At 37.4% G+C, this 17,786-nt stretch overlaps 1 protein-coding gene across 3 annotated transcripts in view; it reads right to left on the bottom strand.

The window, feature by feature from the left end:
- Positions 1 to 353: 353 nt before the first annotated feature.
- The window catches only part of LOC150089502 (potassium channel subfamily T member 2-like), a 414,361-nt gene continuing 396,928 nt past the window's right edge, over positions 354 to 17,786 (bottom strand). For all 3 annotated transcript variants that reach the window (XM_090389520.1, XM_090389521.1, XM_090389522.1), the window contains 9 exons: positions 16,792 to 16,863; positions 12,808 to 12,942; positions 10,940 to 11,051; positions 10,378 to 10,479; positions 10,088 to 10,171; positions 9,689 to 9,820; positions 7,647 to 7,767; positions 5,480 to 5,564; positions 354 to 998 (listed from right to left, as the gene is read on the bottom strand). In XM_090389520.1, coding sequence (XP_090245646.1) covers positions 728 to 998; positions 5,480 to 5,564; positions 7,647 to 7,767; positions 9,689 to 9,820; positions 10,088 to 10,171; positions 10,378 to 10,479; positions 10,940 to 11,051; positions 12,808 to 12,942; positions 16,792 to 16,863 — 1,114 coding nt within the window. In that variant the 3' untranslated portion in view covers positions 354 to 727. The remainder of the gene's footprint in view (positions 999 to 5,479; positions 5,565 to 7,646; positions 7,768 to 9,688; positions 9,821 to 10,087; positions 10,172 to 10,377; positions 10,480 to 10,939; positions 11,052 to 12,807; positions 12,943 to 16,791; positions 16,864 to 17,786) is intronic.

Here is a 17,786-nt window from a genome sequence, read left to right as displayed (position 1 = left end):
CTCTCCTTGCAACAGTCACATAATTATTAACGAATGTTACCGAATCGCGAATTAAATTAACGATTTTCTCTTTTCCTTCATAAAAAGAGAATGATGTCGATAACGTTTGTAACTGAAGCATCTTTAAACAGCCTCCAAGCGTGATTATTTTGTTTTTTGAAGCACGGTTCTACCTCATTATGCACATCTTACCTGAGATAGGCTTGCATGGAAAGTACAACTATAAACACACGGAATTTTTGTTCGAATAGGTATGAAATACAAATATTTCTATAACGAAATATTAAAAATACATCTGAAGCACTGAAGCATACTTTCTCCTTTTGTTTTTTTTTTTTAACAACGCGCACCTGTTCTTCACTTTCCGAGTCAAAAAATAAAAGATCGCCTTATGATAATAACTGAGACAAAGGAAACCACTCACGAAGCACTAAATCGAAGATATAAATAACGTTTGGCTTCAAATAGAACCACCGACGGTCGTGTTTGAGTGTCGGCATCCCATTATCGTGTGAAATAAATAAAACGAACGATGCTTCGCCGAAATACTGCCGTATTCCTTCCTGTTGTGATGCAGACATGGCTTGAGCAAAATTAGCACCGTCCAAGCTTATGTGCTGCCATCTAGTGTCACCGGTAGAAATAACATTGGGCAACGCGGTCCACGTAACAAACTCCCTCGCTACGCGCTGTAAAAAAGAATATTCTATTTGTTCCTCCACCGCATTCACACCACTGTTCCCGCCTTTCGTGGTTCTTCGTTTGCTGACCCACTTTCACAATCAGTATTTGTAATCACAGGCAACTGGACGCTTCCGTTCTCGATGAAATCGTCTTTGGTGTTATCTTCTACATCTACTGGAGTTCCCGGTAATTGTTCATCCGTAGATGTCTGTCGTTTCCTGTCTCGGCGACTGCGAGATGGAGATTTGATCCGAATGGATCCTCTTGTAAGAAATATTCGTTTGCTTGAAATTGGACTGGGTCGAATCAGAAAACTAGGAGGAGAAAAAAATTCACTTTTTAGAAAGCATGTTCTCTATGAAAAAAATTCATATTTCATTAGTGAATTTTATTTATTTGATAAACATTACAAAAAAATTAAGGTAAAAGAACAGCTAAAAGTCATTATATTTAATGAAAATAACAACAACGACGAATAAATATACACACATCAGGGGGTGTCGAGAGCCAGCACGGCCCTAGAGCAAACAGCTTTTGCAAGCAGGCCTACCTTTCCCCATGAGGGGACTCCAACACAATGTCCGGGACAGGGGAAGTTAAACCAGTTTGCTCCCTTCTGCCTGGACGCTTTTAAAAGTATACATGTGGTTTATTTAATTTTTTCCAACAGATGCCTAAATCAGATCACCCCTCCCTCAGTGCCTCAATCAGATCGCATCCCTGATATACGTAGTGAAGATGTGTAACCCATTTTTCCGTGATCTTCTCTCTATATGGAGGTCCGTTTGCCATTCTCAACCAGTCGAGTCGCCTGTTTTTTGAGCTCTTTCAAGAAGCTCAATGTCTTTTTGTATTGATGCAGCCTCCAGATTCGAAAACAATAATCGAAATGTTGACTTATCATTTACTTGTGTAATGTAAACATAACTTCCTTCTCTCTAGAGGCAAAGATACTGTAAATAATTGATAATGTAAAAGGTATTAACAGTGTAAGCTGTTCCACCTGCTGTAATTCAAGCTAAGCTTCATGCCTGATTTATCATAATACCAAAGTCTCTTCCTCATTTACACCATTCGGCTCTACCCCACGTGGCGTACGTTATTCTTGAGGTATTTTCCCAATGTATTTACCTTACATCTGGCAAAATTAAAACGTAACCGCTTTTTCTCATATCACCCATGAATCAGATCCAAATCATTCTGAAGAGGTTCAACCTGACTTGCATTGTTACCCATCCTCCAGATTTCAGCATCATACACATTCTTCCTTATTGATATTATTCAATACAATAAGAAAGTGAGAGTGACCGAAGCATCGAACCTTGCAAGATCCCACGTACAACTCTGGCTCACTCAAAAGAGTGACACTTTATACAACGCTCTGCTTTCTGTCAGTCAGCAATCTCTCAGTCATTGAGATGCTAGTAATCTGAGTGCTCCAGCTTGTAGAGCAACTGCTTATGTGGAATCATGTCAGACTTACTTCTTACATCCGTCTCCTTTTGACCACGTTATAATAATTTATCAGATTGGCCAAGCAAGAACATTCTGTTCACAAAGCCGTGTTGCCATTTGCTCCTTTCATCCACAGCAAATACCTTTGGGGAGTAGCAAGATAGTGGGACCTCTCCAATTAAAAGAGATTACTTTTGTAATCCATTTGGATTGATGCTACTGAGATCAAGAGAAATAGCATTATTTTTAGAGGTAGCAGTATTTATCTTGACCGATAAATGGCATTGATACGAACGACTTTACCCATTGTCGAACTCAGCAGTCTTTCTGTTATACTTGTATGTAAAGCAATATCGCTTATGATACAGTGCTCGGCTACTCTAGCAAAATATTCTTCATCCAAAAGGAGTTTTACACTACAATTATCGAAACAAAACAATTAATTAGCTCACAAGTCAAGTCAGCTTGACTATCCACGATTTTCTGTTTCCATTGGGCAATGATTCTCTCTTTTAAAATGTCTTCTTTATATTTATGTGCAGATAAAACTCCTTATCCTCATTTCGGCTTTTGATACCTCATTCTCACAAGGAACCTGTAGCGACATCATTCTGAATCCTCTTTGTTTGTTATCTCTCTCCCGCAACTAGGATTTCCAGCATGAAAATCAAGCAAACTAATTACAAAATTTACTAAAATTATAGAAATAACAAACTAATGCTTCATTCACGGTCTCAGGAGCTTTTGGCAAAACCGAAATGAAGCAAACAATCCTGATATGTTCAAAAAAATTTACTTGACTCTAAATGATCATGCAAATATAACAGCTTTTACTAGCATTTAGTTATCTAGATTAATTGAATACTTCAGACTGGCTAGCTAATGTGTTGCGGAGACGACATTTAATCTTCTATTTCTACAGCCTTCGTGTCACCATTAATACCTACTAGTGTTTCATTAGGAGAATCTCTCATGCTTAAGTTGAAATGCTCTTCATCATAGATGAGTTATGAAATGGACTTTACATCGCGCGAATCTTGATTGTTCCATATTTCTTAGAGGAATAAGTTAATAGGATACTTAAAATTTGCAACATTAGCGAGGTAAAGAAATTTTTCAAACATTATTGTGCCTGACTTAAACGAGCGAAGCTTCCTTGAGAAAACGATATTCTCGCAAGATTGAGCGCCACCTCATTCCCGCAGTAGCGTAACTAGTCGTCTCAAGAATGCATTTGGCAATAACCTCATTACAACTGAAACCAGAAATTAGAAGGGCGATTTCAACATTTATCGAGAACACTTCAATAACTGCGAGTAATTCTGTTTCTCAACTATATTCAATAATTAAAAATTATATTTCTCTGTTTCAGTTTCTTCGAAAATCCAGTTTATGAATTAAGCGTATTTTATGGTCCGTTTGTCTGGTTTGCTGGATGAAAAACCGAATTTCCGGGAAATGCTCGACACTTAACTCAGTGTCAGTATGAAACAGGGTTATAAAAGTTCCTCCTGCCTTGAAGATTCGAACCCAGGTCATTTGTACACAATGCGACACTGTATACATAATGCGCCTATTGTCTTTATCATGTCCATCATCTGTCCTCACGAAATAACTTGACTTCCAGTGGACGGATTTTCGTGAAATTATATTTTTTTCAGCCTTATTAAAAGATTTGTTGACCTATTCCAAATTTCATTAAAATCGAGCCAGTACAAATTCGGCAATTATTATTTCTTATTTCTTTTTTTAAAATATATGACATAAGCCATCCACATACCGCAGATTGTAGATGAAGCAATGGACATTATGTTTGTTGCCAATCGTTGGTTGGAGGAATGAATATGCAATGTTGTCGGATGTACTGAAAGAAAAACTTTCTTGGTTCGCGTTTAAAAGGCGTTGCCTTTTGTTCACTTTTCTCTTATAAATCGCGAATCATAACTATTTGCTAATAGTAATAATTCATTAATAATAATAATTCGCGCATGAAATGTAACGCACTGTGTACATTAACTAATTGATTTTTAATTGTGTTCTAAAGATGATCGAAAAATTTATTGTTCTAGTAGATTCTCTAACCACAATTACACAATTTTTTCGAAATACTTAAAAAAAATTCTAATCGTTCGTTTTAACCAACGTTTGACGGTCAGAATGATAGCGGTCGAGTTAAACTTGTACAAGGGGACTGTTAGGTTGGCTGTAACCGAAGATCCCAACTTGAAAAAGGTGTGCATGCGCCAAAATGGTTCCAAAAGAGCTGATCGCGAACATAAAAAGCAGGTTTCGGATTTGCACTGAAGTATCCGAACAAAATTGTTTCCAAAACTGAAAACGCCAATGAAGTGAAGTCAATTTGCATCGATAGCTGCAACTCACAAAACCGTGACCAAGGACGTTAAATGGTCCATTGAGAAAACGAGATTGGCGCACGTGTATACATGCACAGAGAGATTACTTTCGATGCCGACCACCATAACTAGCTAATTTAGAGGTATATTTTATACGCAGTTAATCTTTTATATATTTTAATTCTACATAAACTACAATTTTAATGAAGAATGAATTGCGCATTTCGAAATCTAAAATACCGAAATAGATTTAAATTTTACCTTTAGTGCAGAATTCACTAAAGTTAAAATTTTTCCATCGGGTTGAAAGAACTTTTAGGGCGTTTTTCGCACCACGGTGAAGTCAGTCTGTCTCATGAGCTGCAGAATTTTTTTTTCCCAAAAACTGGAGGTTTTCATAAACTAAACGGGAACACCTCCCATAGAATACAAAGCAGTTTACAGACACAATATACGAAACTTGGATATCGTAGTTGCCTCTGCAAAATTTCTAAATAACAGTTACTGTTGGTGTCGTTCGATTAAGACCGTATGCTATATCTTCTATCCTAAGGTCTTCACAAACGTTATTATGAACGATGTTGTTCTCTCTCAAGATCTTTGTTTATTAAATGTTTTGTTCATACGTGAAGTTTCACAGATCTGTATCACTGGACAAATATCTGGAATGAAAAACCAGAGATTCGAGGAAATGAAACAGGTGGAATATGAATGTCTCTTATGGAGAACAACTTCTATTTCAATTATTGCTCAGTTTGAGTTATCTTGTAATAAATACAAATGACATTCAGGAGTAAAAACAATATTAAGCATTTTTTGAAGTTTAAAATCGTCGTACTTCTAAGAACATATTTTGAAACTACTTTATTGCATTATACGCATAGTCATTTGGTCTAATTATATAATATTTATAAGCAAAACCAGCACATTCATAACACTAATTTAACCCTCAGATAAAAATATAAATCTTTCGACAAATAACTTACACAATGTCTCCTTCTTCAAGGCGCAGATCGCAACTGGGGTTGATGACGACATACGACAAGCTATTCCTTTTCTCTGACACGTCATCTGAAAGAAAAATGATTCAATTACTCGTATGATCTTCTTGTTAGAATAACCTATAAGCTTGCCTCATATTCGTGCGCACTCTATCTTTTGATTGGGAGATGGCTTTAGGTGCAAGGGTTGTTTGAAAGATAAGGTAAGGTCTTTTTTGGGGAAGCCATGTTTGTCAAACATGGCTTTTCCCAAAAACATTTTACCTTATCCTCCTTCCATAATAGTGAACCGCTGTAGGAGTAAAGGCATACACACATAATTGTTCAAGATGCTGTACCAGTTCCTTTGTTGATATTAGGTGATTAAACCAAATGCTAATCTACTTGAAACGTGGACAAAGGAGCAAGTGATTTATCCAATTTCTGCAAGCTAAAGGGACTAAGCCAGCAGAGAGCTGATATGCCTGATATGCATAGACCAATAGGTGAGTTGAAGAAATACGTATTTTGGGATCAATAAAGCCGATCAGTAATGACTGATCAGTCAAGATCAACCAAGGCCAATACTGCTGTCTATGCACAACGTTGGCTTAACGTGTTAAGAGCTGGAGGTGCTTGACCATCATTCACTACAAAATCTGGATCTTTGCCCTTTTCACTTTCATCAGTTTGGACCTTTGAAAACAAATATTCGACGATTGCAATGAATTTAAACGATGAGTTGAAACCTGGTTGAATGGAAATGCCCCTGAACTTCAGGTCATAGATACGACTACACTCGTGACACTTGTCCTATCGTGTCGCGATAGGGCAAGTGCCTAAATGTGATATATAACTATGTCGAAAGGCGGTGCACGAACGTGCCATCATTTATACACCATTGCATTGTTCTCTGATTAAATGCTGTTTTTTTTCACAGATACATCTGTGAAAAAAAAATTCTTTAAATTCTTGTGTAATTACATAAGAATTTAAAGAAATGTTAAAGAAGAAGCGATTTCAGCTGTGATTCAAAATACTGTGGATTAAAACTTCAGGGACATAATTCCTTCTTGGATTTAAGTATACAGAACTTGTGACATTCATAAAAGCGACTGTTCCGCTGAATTACAAAGGAAATAGATGAAAATAACAATAAAGAGAATGCACTCTGCCCTAGTTTTTTGAGGTCATTAATTATCTTAAAACCTTGTATTCCTTCAGTGAAACTTTACAACATTTCAGTTCCAAAAATAATAATTAGGTTTCCAATGACAGGAGCAGTGCCCTTCATATTTATCCAATGACGCTGTACAAATCTCAAATCCGGCGTAGTATGGAGTATTGTCCCCACATCTCATGCGCTGGTGCCCACGAAACCTCCTTCAATTTTCTAGACTCTATTCAAATTTGGGCAGTCAGGTTAATTATTACTCATATCTTAAGAAGTTCCTTCACTCTGTGCCTCATAGATGTTCAGCTTTTTCTGCGTGCCTTTTCTATTATAGATACAGTACTTCCATGTTACTGTTCTTCTGAAATGGCATGTTTAATTCTACCGCTCTCTTTCAAACCAGGTCAAACACGTGTCTCAAACCAGTCAGAATTCATTTACTGTCCATTCACAAAACCAACTTTTTCTCACTTATTCCTTCTACTTCTATTTTTGGAACAACCTTCTCTCGCGTGTATTTCTAGATTTATAAAATAAATCTAGAAATATAATATTCAGTTCAATTTATAGAAATTTAAAATATATAGAAAATCGTCTAATGTCAACAAGTATCTTCTCTTTTCACAACCTTCAGTCCCCGCACAGCAATAAGTACTATAGTTTCTAATATCTTTCCAGTTTCGAGTTTAATAAAAAGAATAAAAATCTCAGAACATCAGAGAAATATAGTCTGAGCCGCCTAAATGCTCATCAAAGCGAATTCGAGATATTCCAGTAGGTCTGATTAACTTCTGGACTCCAAGGAACTTTTATCACGTAGACACCTTATAGGAGAACTGCTTATTACTAAGATTGTGCACGACCACGAAAAGTAAAATTTCTTTGAATCATTAGAAAAATTTAAAGGCAGCATTACAAGATGATTTCATGATTGCACTAAAATACACAAACTTCAGACCGTTAACTGAAGCAGGAATTTTTTAAGGTTTGTTTTCTTACCGTAATCTGCCGTTGGCAGACAGAGGTCCTGCATTCTGTTTTTCACAAGATTTCCTATTTCCTGTCTCTCGATGTCTTGCTTTATAGCTGTCTCGTCGTCGTCCATGAGATCCAGAGAAATCTACAGGGGGTAAACGGAAATATATTTGTTCCATTTGTGACTGAAAATATAATGATATTGAACTTTAAAGAAATATAAAAAAAAAAAATCTATATCACTGGCCTTGCTTCTCGAATAACAAAACCAAGTTCACTCTTATTATTTTACCAGGAGAATCTGAGGAACGATATGCCAGAGGGAGAAAAGGGAAGTGTAGTGAAACAGTTTTATCGAAATACCTGATTAAACAATATTTCACTTATATTAAAAGTCAGTTTATTCGATCTACACTGATCCACAAAATTAACAGAACACGTAGAAAAGTAGAAAAAGTGGTGTAACTCGTGCAGCTTGCGATGAAGCAAGACAAAATTTGGTATAGTGGTTTACCACACAATAACGATGAAATGAAGAAACAGCGAGAAACTTCGGATAGGTATAAGGGACATGTATAGTGATTGTATAATAATTAACAAAAAGGTCACCTTACAGAAGTCAATAAAAGATGCTCGAAAATATGGTCACATGACATCAGTACAGTGTATGATCCCCTCCAACGGCTAAATAGGCCTGACAGCGGTGAATCCTGCTCAATATAAAGGTGTTCATAAGATTCTGTGGCACAAAAAATCCCATTCTTCCACCAGCGCAGAGCTTAGATCACCAAGTGACCGAGGAGTTGGCTGTCGGCGTGCAACGCTAACCAACGCATGTTCGATTCGATTTATGTCTGTCATCATGCTGGCCACGGCAGTCGTTGGATATCTTCAATTTCAAAATATTGTTCCAACGCTTGAACTCTATGTGCAGTGGCATTGTCGTGCATGAAAAGAAAACCTAGGCCAACCGCACCCCTCGAAAGTCGCACATACAGTTCGAGGATCTGTTCTCGGTACCTCTGCGCAGTTATGGAACCCTATTTCTAACATGAAGAGGGTGCGGCCGTCGAGGTCATTACTCTGCCCCATACGAGAACACCGCCTCCACCGTAAGTGTCATTTTCTCTGATGTTGGAGGGATGATATCGCATTTCTCATTGTCTTCAGATGAAATAACGTCTAGAATCTGTCTGTAGGCTAAAACGGGACTCAACAGAGAACAGAACCGGGTGGATAAAAGCCTAAGATCAAATCCCATCAACGATGCGAGAAATTTTTATGGGCTTTTTTCACAACGTGGCCGAGTTAGTGAATGTCGGGCAAGGGTTCATGGTTTTTCTTCCAGTAAAAAGCAAACCGACAAAAAATATACACAATTACAAACACATTATACTGATGCCTCGTAGTTTTAGTTGCTTTGGCGTCTAGTACACCTAAGTTCTTGCATACGGTTAATACTCTACTGTCCATTTATCCAGCAACCTATTGGTCAACGCCATGGCAACAGAATACGGATGTCATCAGTGTGGAGCGAGATATTTTTAGTCATAGGCTGAAAGCAGTTTTATTACAACGACAGTAATGTTTGAGGGGCATTAAAGTTTCTTAATGCAATGCTAAATAGACTTTTCTGAAATAGAAGCTGTACTTATTTTGTAACGTTATCTAAAGAATGTTTGCAACGCCAGAAACATTTCAGTAATAAATATCCAATCTTGTGCCAAATAAAAACCTTTTTTTTTAGAATTGCATCACGTTAAAAAAATTGAATAAATATTATGGTTATAAAACCATATTCCTTAACAGTTCATTGTATTGCAAACTGAGTTGAATTTTAATTGAATAATTCTTTATCATTTGCTGAAGATGTAGAAAAAATCGCCAATAAGATATTGGGAAAAGTAGCTCGTTTTTATATTTAATCATTATAATAAGAGGACTACAGCCTTTAAAGGTAGTGTTATAATTAAACAAAAATTTAATTTTAATATCCATTAATACGCGAAGATCCCCTTTAACCAACACACCTCCTTAACAGAAGCCTTAATTTCAGATATACTTACGGAAGAGGCATCCGATGTAGTGGAACTCTGGACCCTGTAGAGACCAATAGGAATCTCGCAGCTCGATGAACATAGTTTCTGATACAATCGACCATACGTTCGTATCCAGAGATCGTCCTTCGTAATACGGACCTAAAAAAGAATGAACCAATTTCAACTGGCAGTATTTTTTTGGCTAAAGACTATTCGAAGATATGATGTCATAGTGTGTTGGTTATTTTTGATCAGTTCAATGGAAGAAGTTCAATGGAAGAAGAATCAGTTCAATGGAAGCTATTGGAAGAAGGCAAAACATAAAGAAAATATAAGTAAAACAAAGTACGACTTTGTACACACTTCTCAGTAACAGTATGAATGTATGGAAGTTTAAGGGCACAAAATTATATCAAAGACACCCACCGAAGAAAGAAATCCAGATCCTGGGGCTTGGTCAATTCCCAGCAATAAACGAACAAAGGTGATCATGTAATCTTTAACAAAGGCCTACAAAGAAAATACAAGTCAGTGCGTGTTTGTCGTGTACACGTTTGAAGAATATAAATATTACACATAAATCGATGCGCACGCCAATTTACTGTGACAATTAAACTGATATAGGTTGTAATGATATATTAATTCTGGGGCTGTAATGTTGAATGAGCTTCCTAATAATCAAAACTTAATATGAATAATTAAAGGTCTATACTTACCTGATAGAGCAAGGTATCAAGCATACTCGCACTAAATACGCTTCCAGCAGCGAAAGGTAACCGGAACATATAGGAAATGTGCGACCCACGTTCTCGTTCTCGCTAAAACAAAAAAAAAAGGAGAGAGAAAGATTGAGAGAAACTGCTTAATGAAATTAGAATATTATTGGTTAAACAGTTACATTCATGAATGATCGATAATACAGCAGGGAGCTTGAAAAGTCCCTGCTGCAATTTTATCAGTTTAATGATCGTTTCTAGTTCACAAAAAAGTTTATCAAGGCAGATTTTAACAGTCTTGTTCGTGAATATTAACAAGAACCCTTAACAATCTCCCACCCAGTAATCTGTATGGCGTCATAAGGGGTATGTAGAGACAGGCGAAAGCATTCCTTAAAGGGGAAGCTTTCAGTGTTTATTTTTGTGAATCGCGGGATTCAAACCACAATCACACAGTTCATTGATGTAAGAACGTTTTGCCAAAATGTTAAACTCAGAGCCTTGATTAAAGTGAAAATACGTTGGATGACTTGATTCTGAGAGCAAATGAGCTGTTTCTTACCTTCTCCATTTTAGACAAATGTAAGGCATAAGCGTCGTGGGCCCTGAATTGCATAAACCTCATATTGGTGGACTGACTAAGCTCTGTAATGATTCGAACGCTAGGAAATAACCTAGGATGAGAAAAGACAGTATTAGCACTTAAGCACGTAATTAAAACTAAATTGCATAAAATATAATATTTCAGTGGAGAACAGCTTAAAAAAAATAACCAACGTACTTTACACCGTGTTTATTTATAATAATTAGTACTTTGTAGTCCTTGTTTTTCCTGTCGAAATAACTTTCTTTTTGATCTGATGACAGAATTTCATATGGAATCGAGAAACATCCCATATGAAATCCATAATTTAATTAGATGAGAGAAAGAAGTTTATGGGCGCATTTCATAACATTTATAGTTACATTGCTGTATCTAACATATACATTGTCAATAAACTGAATACTAAGTTATACAATTTATTTATATCACTTCTGCATTGAAAATTCGAAAACAATGTCCGTCTTTAAACAAAAAGGAAACTGCAGCAATAATCAATCCACTTCAAGGTGGAAGCCTCCTGAACGATTCATGTTGAGGGAAATGGACCATAATCTGCCACGCTGGTCCAGTGCGGGTTGACAGATCGACCGTATTTAACACTCAGGGGCTTGAACCTCGGTCTACTCAAAGAGCGTGTGCTACAGCATTCCCGCTCATGACCATTCGGTTACCCGAGGCCGTCCCCTCTTTAAATACATGAAAACCCCAAACACGAAAGGTATCAAAATCTATAGTACTTAGTACCGTGCATGGGTTGAAGGAGAAGTATGGGGGGAGGGGGATGCCGGAAACTTTGCTCTAGAGACTAAACATGGGTTTCACCACTTCAAGCCTCAAATAAGCAAAGTGGTGGTATTTCACCGGTTGATGGAAGTCATCTACCACCTACGAATGATCAGAACTATTTAAACATTCGTTTTTAGCCAAAACACAGTTACCCAGCTTCCAGTAATCCAGTTAAAATTGCAAATACATCACGATATATAAATAATAACTAATTTATTCCGATATGAATTTGCAACATTATGACAAAAGAATAAGAGGGGGGAGAGAGATTTTCTGGGTGACAAAATATCGAAATCAGATTGCCTCGCATAATCCGAGTTTCACTTTGCTCATGGACACTCTTCCAACAGGAAGACAAAACAAGATATCGGAATGCTCGCGTACGATTAGAGTTTATAAAAGAGATGGTTAAAGAATACTAGAACTTTGTCACAAATTAGCAGTCATATGAACTAGAATACAGGTTGAGAGAGAACCAAGTGTTTGAGTTTTAAAGATGTGAAGATGAATTTTTTTTCTGTGCTGATATTATTCAGATTCAATACTGTAGTAGTTTGTTGTTTTGTTACATTTAGGGCAAAGTTGATATAGGATGTTTGTATGAATGTTATTTTGTTTCGTGTCCCAGAAAGATTTTATACCAGATTCCTTGTGTCTGCTACAGGAATTGTCGCCTGTAAAATATTCTGTGAAAAAATTACTGGCTTTATTATTATTATATGAGTTGCTGTGAAATGGCCAGAATGTCTTTGAAGAAATGCAGAACTGGCGATACCACACACGTACCCCATCTCCCCCAACGAGCAGAAACATGAATAAAGCCTTGACCACGACTGAAAAGTTAGCCTATTTGACGCCACTGTTAATGATTTAATTAAAAACATGGCCGTCAAGAAATCTTTCCTGAAGCTTAACAGAGAGACTTTGAGGTTATACGAATGCATACAGTGAGACTCCACTGCGAGTGATAACTATTGTCCTGGAAAATAAACGACATATTTGTTATTTAAATATCCAAATGAGAATTTTTTTCTACTTACTTAAACATGGTTTGGACGGCTACGATTGTGTTGCAGTCAGCTAGATAGTCCTCTTCCGCTGAGTTCGAAGATTCCTTATTCACAACGACTACGCTGTCTGCAAGGTTAATTCCAGCACGTAACAGATCATCTAAACTGTTGAGTTGAGAAAACAGAAATAATTGTCCTAACTCTTGAATTAAATATGCAGTTCATAGCTATTGCTTTTCACACAGATAAAAAAAGAAAGTATTTAGGTAGCCTAATCGTTTCATCCTCCACTAATCCCGTACAAACTCAAGCACTCAAACTGCTCATGAACTGATGTTGTTGTTGTTATTGTTGTATAGTTTTAGGCGCATCAACGACTTATGCCATAATTGCGCCGTATATACAAATTTGTATGTGTGTTTTTGTGGTCGATTTGCTGTTTTCTGGTACCATCGCTTGAGACTCAATAACTCAGCCACTGTGAAAAAGACCCTTAAAAATTCCTCACGTCGTCAATGGAATTTAAATTCAGGTCTCTTCCACCCGTTTTTGGGGAAGCGACGATTATACCAAATGTGCTACCGCAAGGATGCTGATGATCAGTCTTTGAACAGGATCCTGCAATGTTATTGCTGGACCAAAGCCTTCGCTCTTCTGACGTCACAGGTGATGAGGGAAATAATAAACCAGGCAGTTCATCAACAGTCTCAAATTATAGAAACTTGAAGAAGAATTTTTTTTCTTAGAAGAAAAAAAAAGCATGCTGAGTAGTGTAAATGATGAATCTAAAATTCGGGACAATCGTTCAACAAAAATAAAACCGTCGGCACAAGCCGCCTTTAATCGCCTGGTGCCTGAGTGCAAGTCTAAATACACACACACACACACGAGATATGCTAAGAAACCAAATAGATAAGCAATCATGCACAAAGACCACACACATCACAAGGGGCAAATTATAACATGATGCCTACACTCAGGATGGCGAACACCTCAATTCATGCAATACCGGAAGACAACTTTTAAATTTACAGCTTGGTACACAGAAAATAAAAGAACACGTAAGATCTTATTTTGATGAAAATTTAGGCATAAACGCTGATGTAACGAGGTATTCCACAAAATAACTACACTGGGTAAACACATCCAAACAACCTTCCTTCTCATTCCACTAATAGAATGTTCACACTGAATAAGCACATATATTTATGTAGTACGGATATACATCTAGAGATCTTAAATGGCATCCCCACCACCAAACTTTTCCAGACAACCTAGAACCAATGTACAGTGCGGAAAATGCCCAAATCACAAGGAGCCACCTCAGCAACACACACAACATGGTCTAAGTTGATGATGTGCCTAATATCCTACATCAATAACACAGGTTCAATTGATAAAGAAAGCTTCAAGCACCCTCAAAATGGAAAAGTCCTACCTCTCATCTTAACCAATCAAATTCTGCTATGTGGCTCTATATCCATTTTTCACTGAAACGGAAGTCCACCATTTCAAGGTTTGGTGGACTTGAAATGTTTGGCGGTTAGCACACTTGTTTACAAGTACGAAGACAATTCTGAAGGCATTTCAAGATATGCCTGAGCTAGCAGTTGTTTACCTGAATGTCCAATCTGCATTTGACTGCACTGACGTATATGCCTTCCTGCAGTTATGTAGGGAAGCATATCAAATTGAAGCCGCTCCAAACGACAAGAATTCTCCACCTGACTGTGAATTAAAAAATATCCTTCACACGGGCACTAATAATGTTGGTGTAGCACAGAGTGGACTTCTTTTAATGCAGCTATTTATCCATTCCTATGCGAACAGACAGATTTCATCAGTTATGCAGATGAACGGAAGCTCTTCAATCATCAAGTCAACAGTTCGAAAGCACACCGCCCTTGCTGTATGACCAGCAGTCTACAGAATCTAAACTCATCTAACAGAACCGAATTTGGAAATCCTTCGAACTCCCGTCCAAGTCACCAAACATAGAGATCTAAAGGTAATTTTTGGTTCAAAACCAAACTTTAAACACCACGTAGCAAATATCTACAAGGTCTATAGATCGTGGTGCTTCCAAACAACACTTTTTATATGTCAAATGTGATATCACGCTGTAATATATCTGTCGGTTTGTTCAGCCTGTTATTATCTACTGAGCTGAAATCTAAGCATCAGCAAAAAAAACCTTGAAAACTGATACCAAATGAGTACTGGTCACCCAGATGGATTCTTTATAAACGTAACCTTCTTCAAATCGACAAGACTATGCCCAGTTTTAGCAATTGTGCCAATGGACAATAATCCCTCCGCACACTTTAGGAGCTCTCCCTACTCTCCAATCTCTCCCATGGAGGCTTAGAAAGTCGACAGGTTTCTACCATGGAAGTGAATTCAAATTGAGGAAAGACAGTTGTACAATAGATGTGCGGAAATTTGCCTTTAGCCAGCGAGTGGTTGATTGCTAGAACAAACTTCCGTCTGTCGTTGTGGAAGTTGATAGTTTAAATAAATTCAAGAAAGAACTGGACAAACTTTTGGAGCGAATGGATAGGTGAATAGGAAGTGGATTTTTTTGGCTGATGCTGTGTAAGCTTGTTTTCTTGCATCATATGACACTGCTAATGATAATACTTCACAACGTCCAGAATCTATACTCCGATTACAGGAAGTTAAAAGTTGACAGAGACTAGCCATGACACTGTGCATCAAGCAGAACCAGATTCTACTGATGAATAGCAAAAAAACTGTTTCCATGATTAATGGATGTATTTAATAACTACATTAGTGTGCAAAACTTAAGGACCAACACTATTTATAAAGGTTACAACCACAAAATCTTTACTTAAAGTACTATTTACTGATGAGAGAAGATTCAGTCTCAGCAGTGATTCTGGACGTCAGCTAATCTCACGAGAGGTTGGCACACGGTATCACCCTGTAAACATCACTGAAATGAAAGGGATCGATATGGCGGTCGTGGGGTTCTCGTCTGGAGAGGCGTTATCTTGGATGGACGTACACAACTTCAGATACTGGAAGGCGCTACTGTAACCGGTGCACGCCACTGTACTGAGGTAACCCTTCCCCATGTGCGTCTGTTCCGAGGTTCCATTGGCCCAGAGTTTGTGTTTATGGATGATAACGCCACACCCCATCGCACTGCAGCTGTTGATATGCTTTTGGAAAGTGAGGGCATTGTTCGTATGGATTGGCCTGCCCGTTTCTTCCGGTCTAAATCCCATCGAACACACATGGGACGCTCTGAGGAGACGCCTAGCGGCACGTCCACACCCACCAGAAAATATTCACCAGCTAAAGATGGCGCCAGCAGAGGAATAAACGATGTTACCGCAAGAACTTATCAACAACATTGTTATAAGTATGGACAGGCGGTGCAAAGCCTGCATTGACATTAGAGGGTGGCCGTATCTCCTATTGAGGACCACCTCTTCCCTTTGTTCCATCTTTGGCAGTGATGCATCTGTATCATGGCAGCCAGTGCTATGTTGCCATTTTTGAATAAAGTCCCTGTGTACCGTTTTGTTTCCGTTGTTGTGTAGGAGTTGTTTCCTTCATCATTTCTGTACCTCACGAGGTTACTTTGGTATGCTTTTCCCTTATCCAGGCCACTCCTAGGAGAAGCTACGGGCGAAAACTTGACTGGTCCTTAAATTTTGCACACCAGTGTATAATTACTGCTGCTTGACCGGTTAAGTTTATAATTTTATAAACTTAACCGGTCAAGCAGCAGTTATAATTTTATAAACTTAACTGGTCAAACCATGGTGCCATCACCCAGACTGTTTAAGTTAAAATAATATGCATCTTCAATAAGCAGATACTTTAAATCAACAAGTAGCACGTGGCTTTGAACAATATAGCGAAATATTAAATATGGAACATGCTCGCCAATGCACATTTTAACTCGTATATATTGGAATCAATAACACTAACTGGCTTTATTGTAAGGACAAAGGTATCTTTCATGCAAAGAAGTTTACTTACTCATCTATAGAACCCAACATCCAATACACCAACGGAAACCACGAGATGGCATCTAAAAACGCCGGATGAGGCCTAAAATAGTAAAGGAAACAATTAGCATTATAAGTTAATTTATTTTGATGCGTCATACACAGTAATGAGACAAAATTTCTAAAGAAAAACAAATGTTCAGAAAAAGAGTTTATTATGAAAATCACCCAAAATAAACAGAGGACTCTGTACACCTCTAAACTTCCCTTTTAATCGCTGACGGCATTCTTGAAATTCCTCCAAAGTTACCTTGTTAAGATGGTTGGTCACATTATTTTGGATGTTTACGATTGTATAAAATCGTTTCCCTTTCACCTTCGTTTTTAATTTTGGAAAGCGCAGGTGCATTTTCGTGCAACAAAAACTTTTTGTTTCACAAAAGTGTGGTATGACTACTCGAATGTTTTTGCAACAATCGTTCCATCACTTCTAAATACAGTTGCAAAGAAGTCGACAGGTCAGTCTAAACTTTAAGGAAAATAAAAACAGATTTTTGCTGCACCTGCGCATTTGCCCTAACTGTTCGAAGATTTCTTTCGCAAAAAGGGGGTTACTGAGACCCTCCCCCATTCACTAGATTGACTCTGACTGACTTCTTTCTTTTTCTGATGAACGTAAAACGATTAAATGCAATCAAAAACAAATGTGACCAAATATCTCAAGGAGATAACTTTGGAGGAATTTTAAGAGGAATTTCATTTAATCGTCCAACGATTAAATAATAAAATATGTAATATATTTCCGAACATTTTCTCTTTTTTTAGAATGTTTATCTCATTATTTTTCATATGCACCGGGTATGTGATAATAATCGGGTTATAAATAATAAAATTTTATATAAATTGTAGAAAATATAAATAAAAATTTGGTAATGCGTGCACGCATATACAGACAAGACAGGCATTTATCAAAGTCATTGGTACCAAAATATCTAATAGAAGTGTTTTTATTATTATCTGAATTAA

Source organism: Mastigoproctus giganteus, chromosome 2 (genome assembly GCF_048544385.1).
Source record: "Mastigoproctus giganteus isolate SK-2022 chromosome 2, ASM4854438v1, whole genome shotgun sequence".
NCBI classification, from domain to species: domain Eukaryota; kingdom Metazoa; phylum Arthropoda; class Arachnida; order Uropygi; family Thelyphonidae; genus Mastigoproctus; species Mastigoproctus giganteus.
Note: the sequence above shows the minus strand (reverse complement) of the source record. Positions and strands in the feature narration are given on the sequence as shown.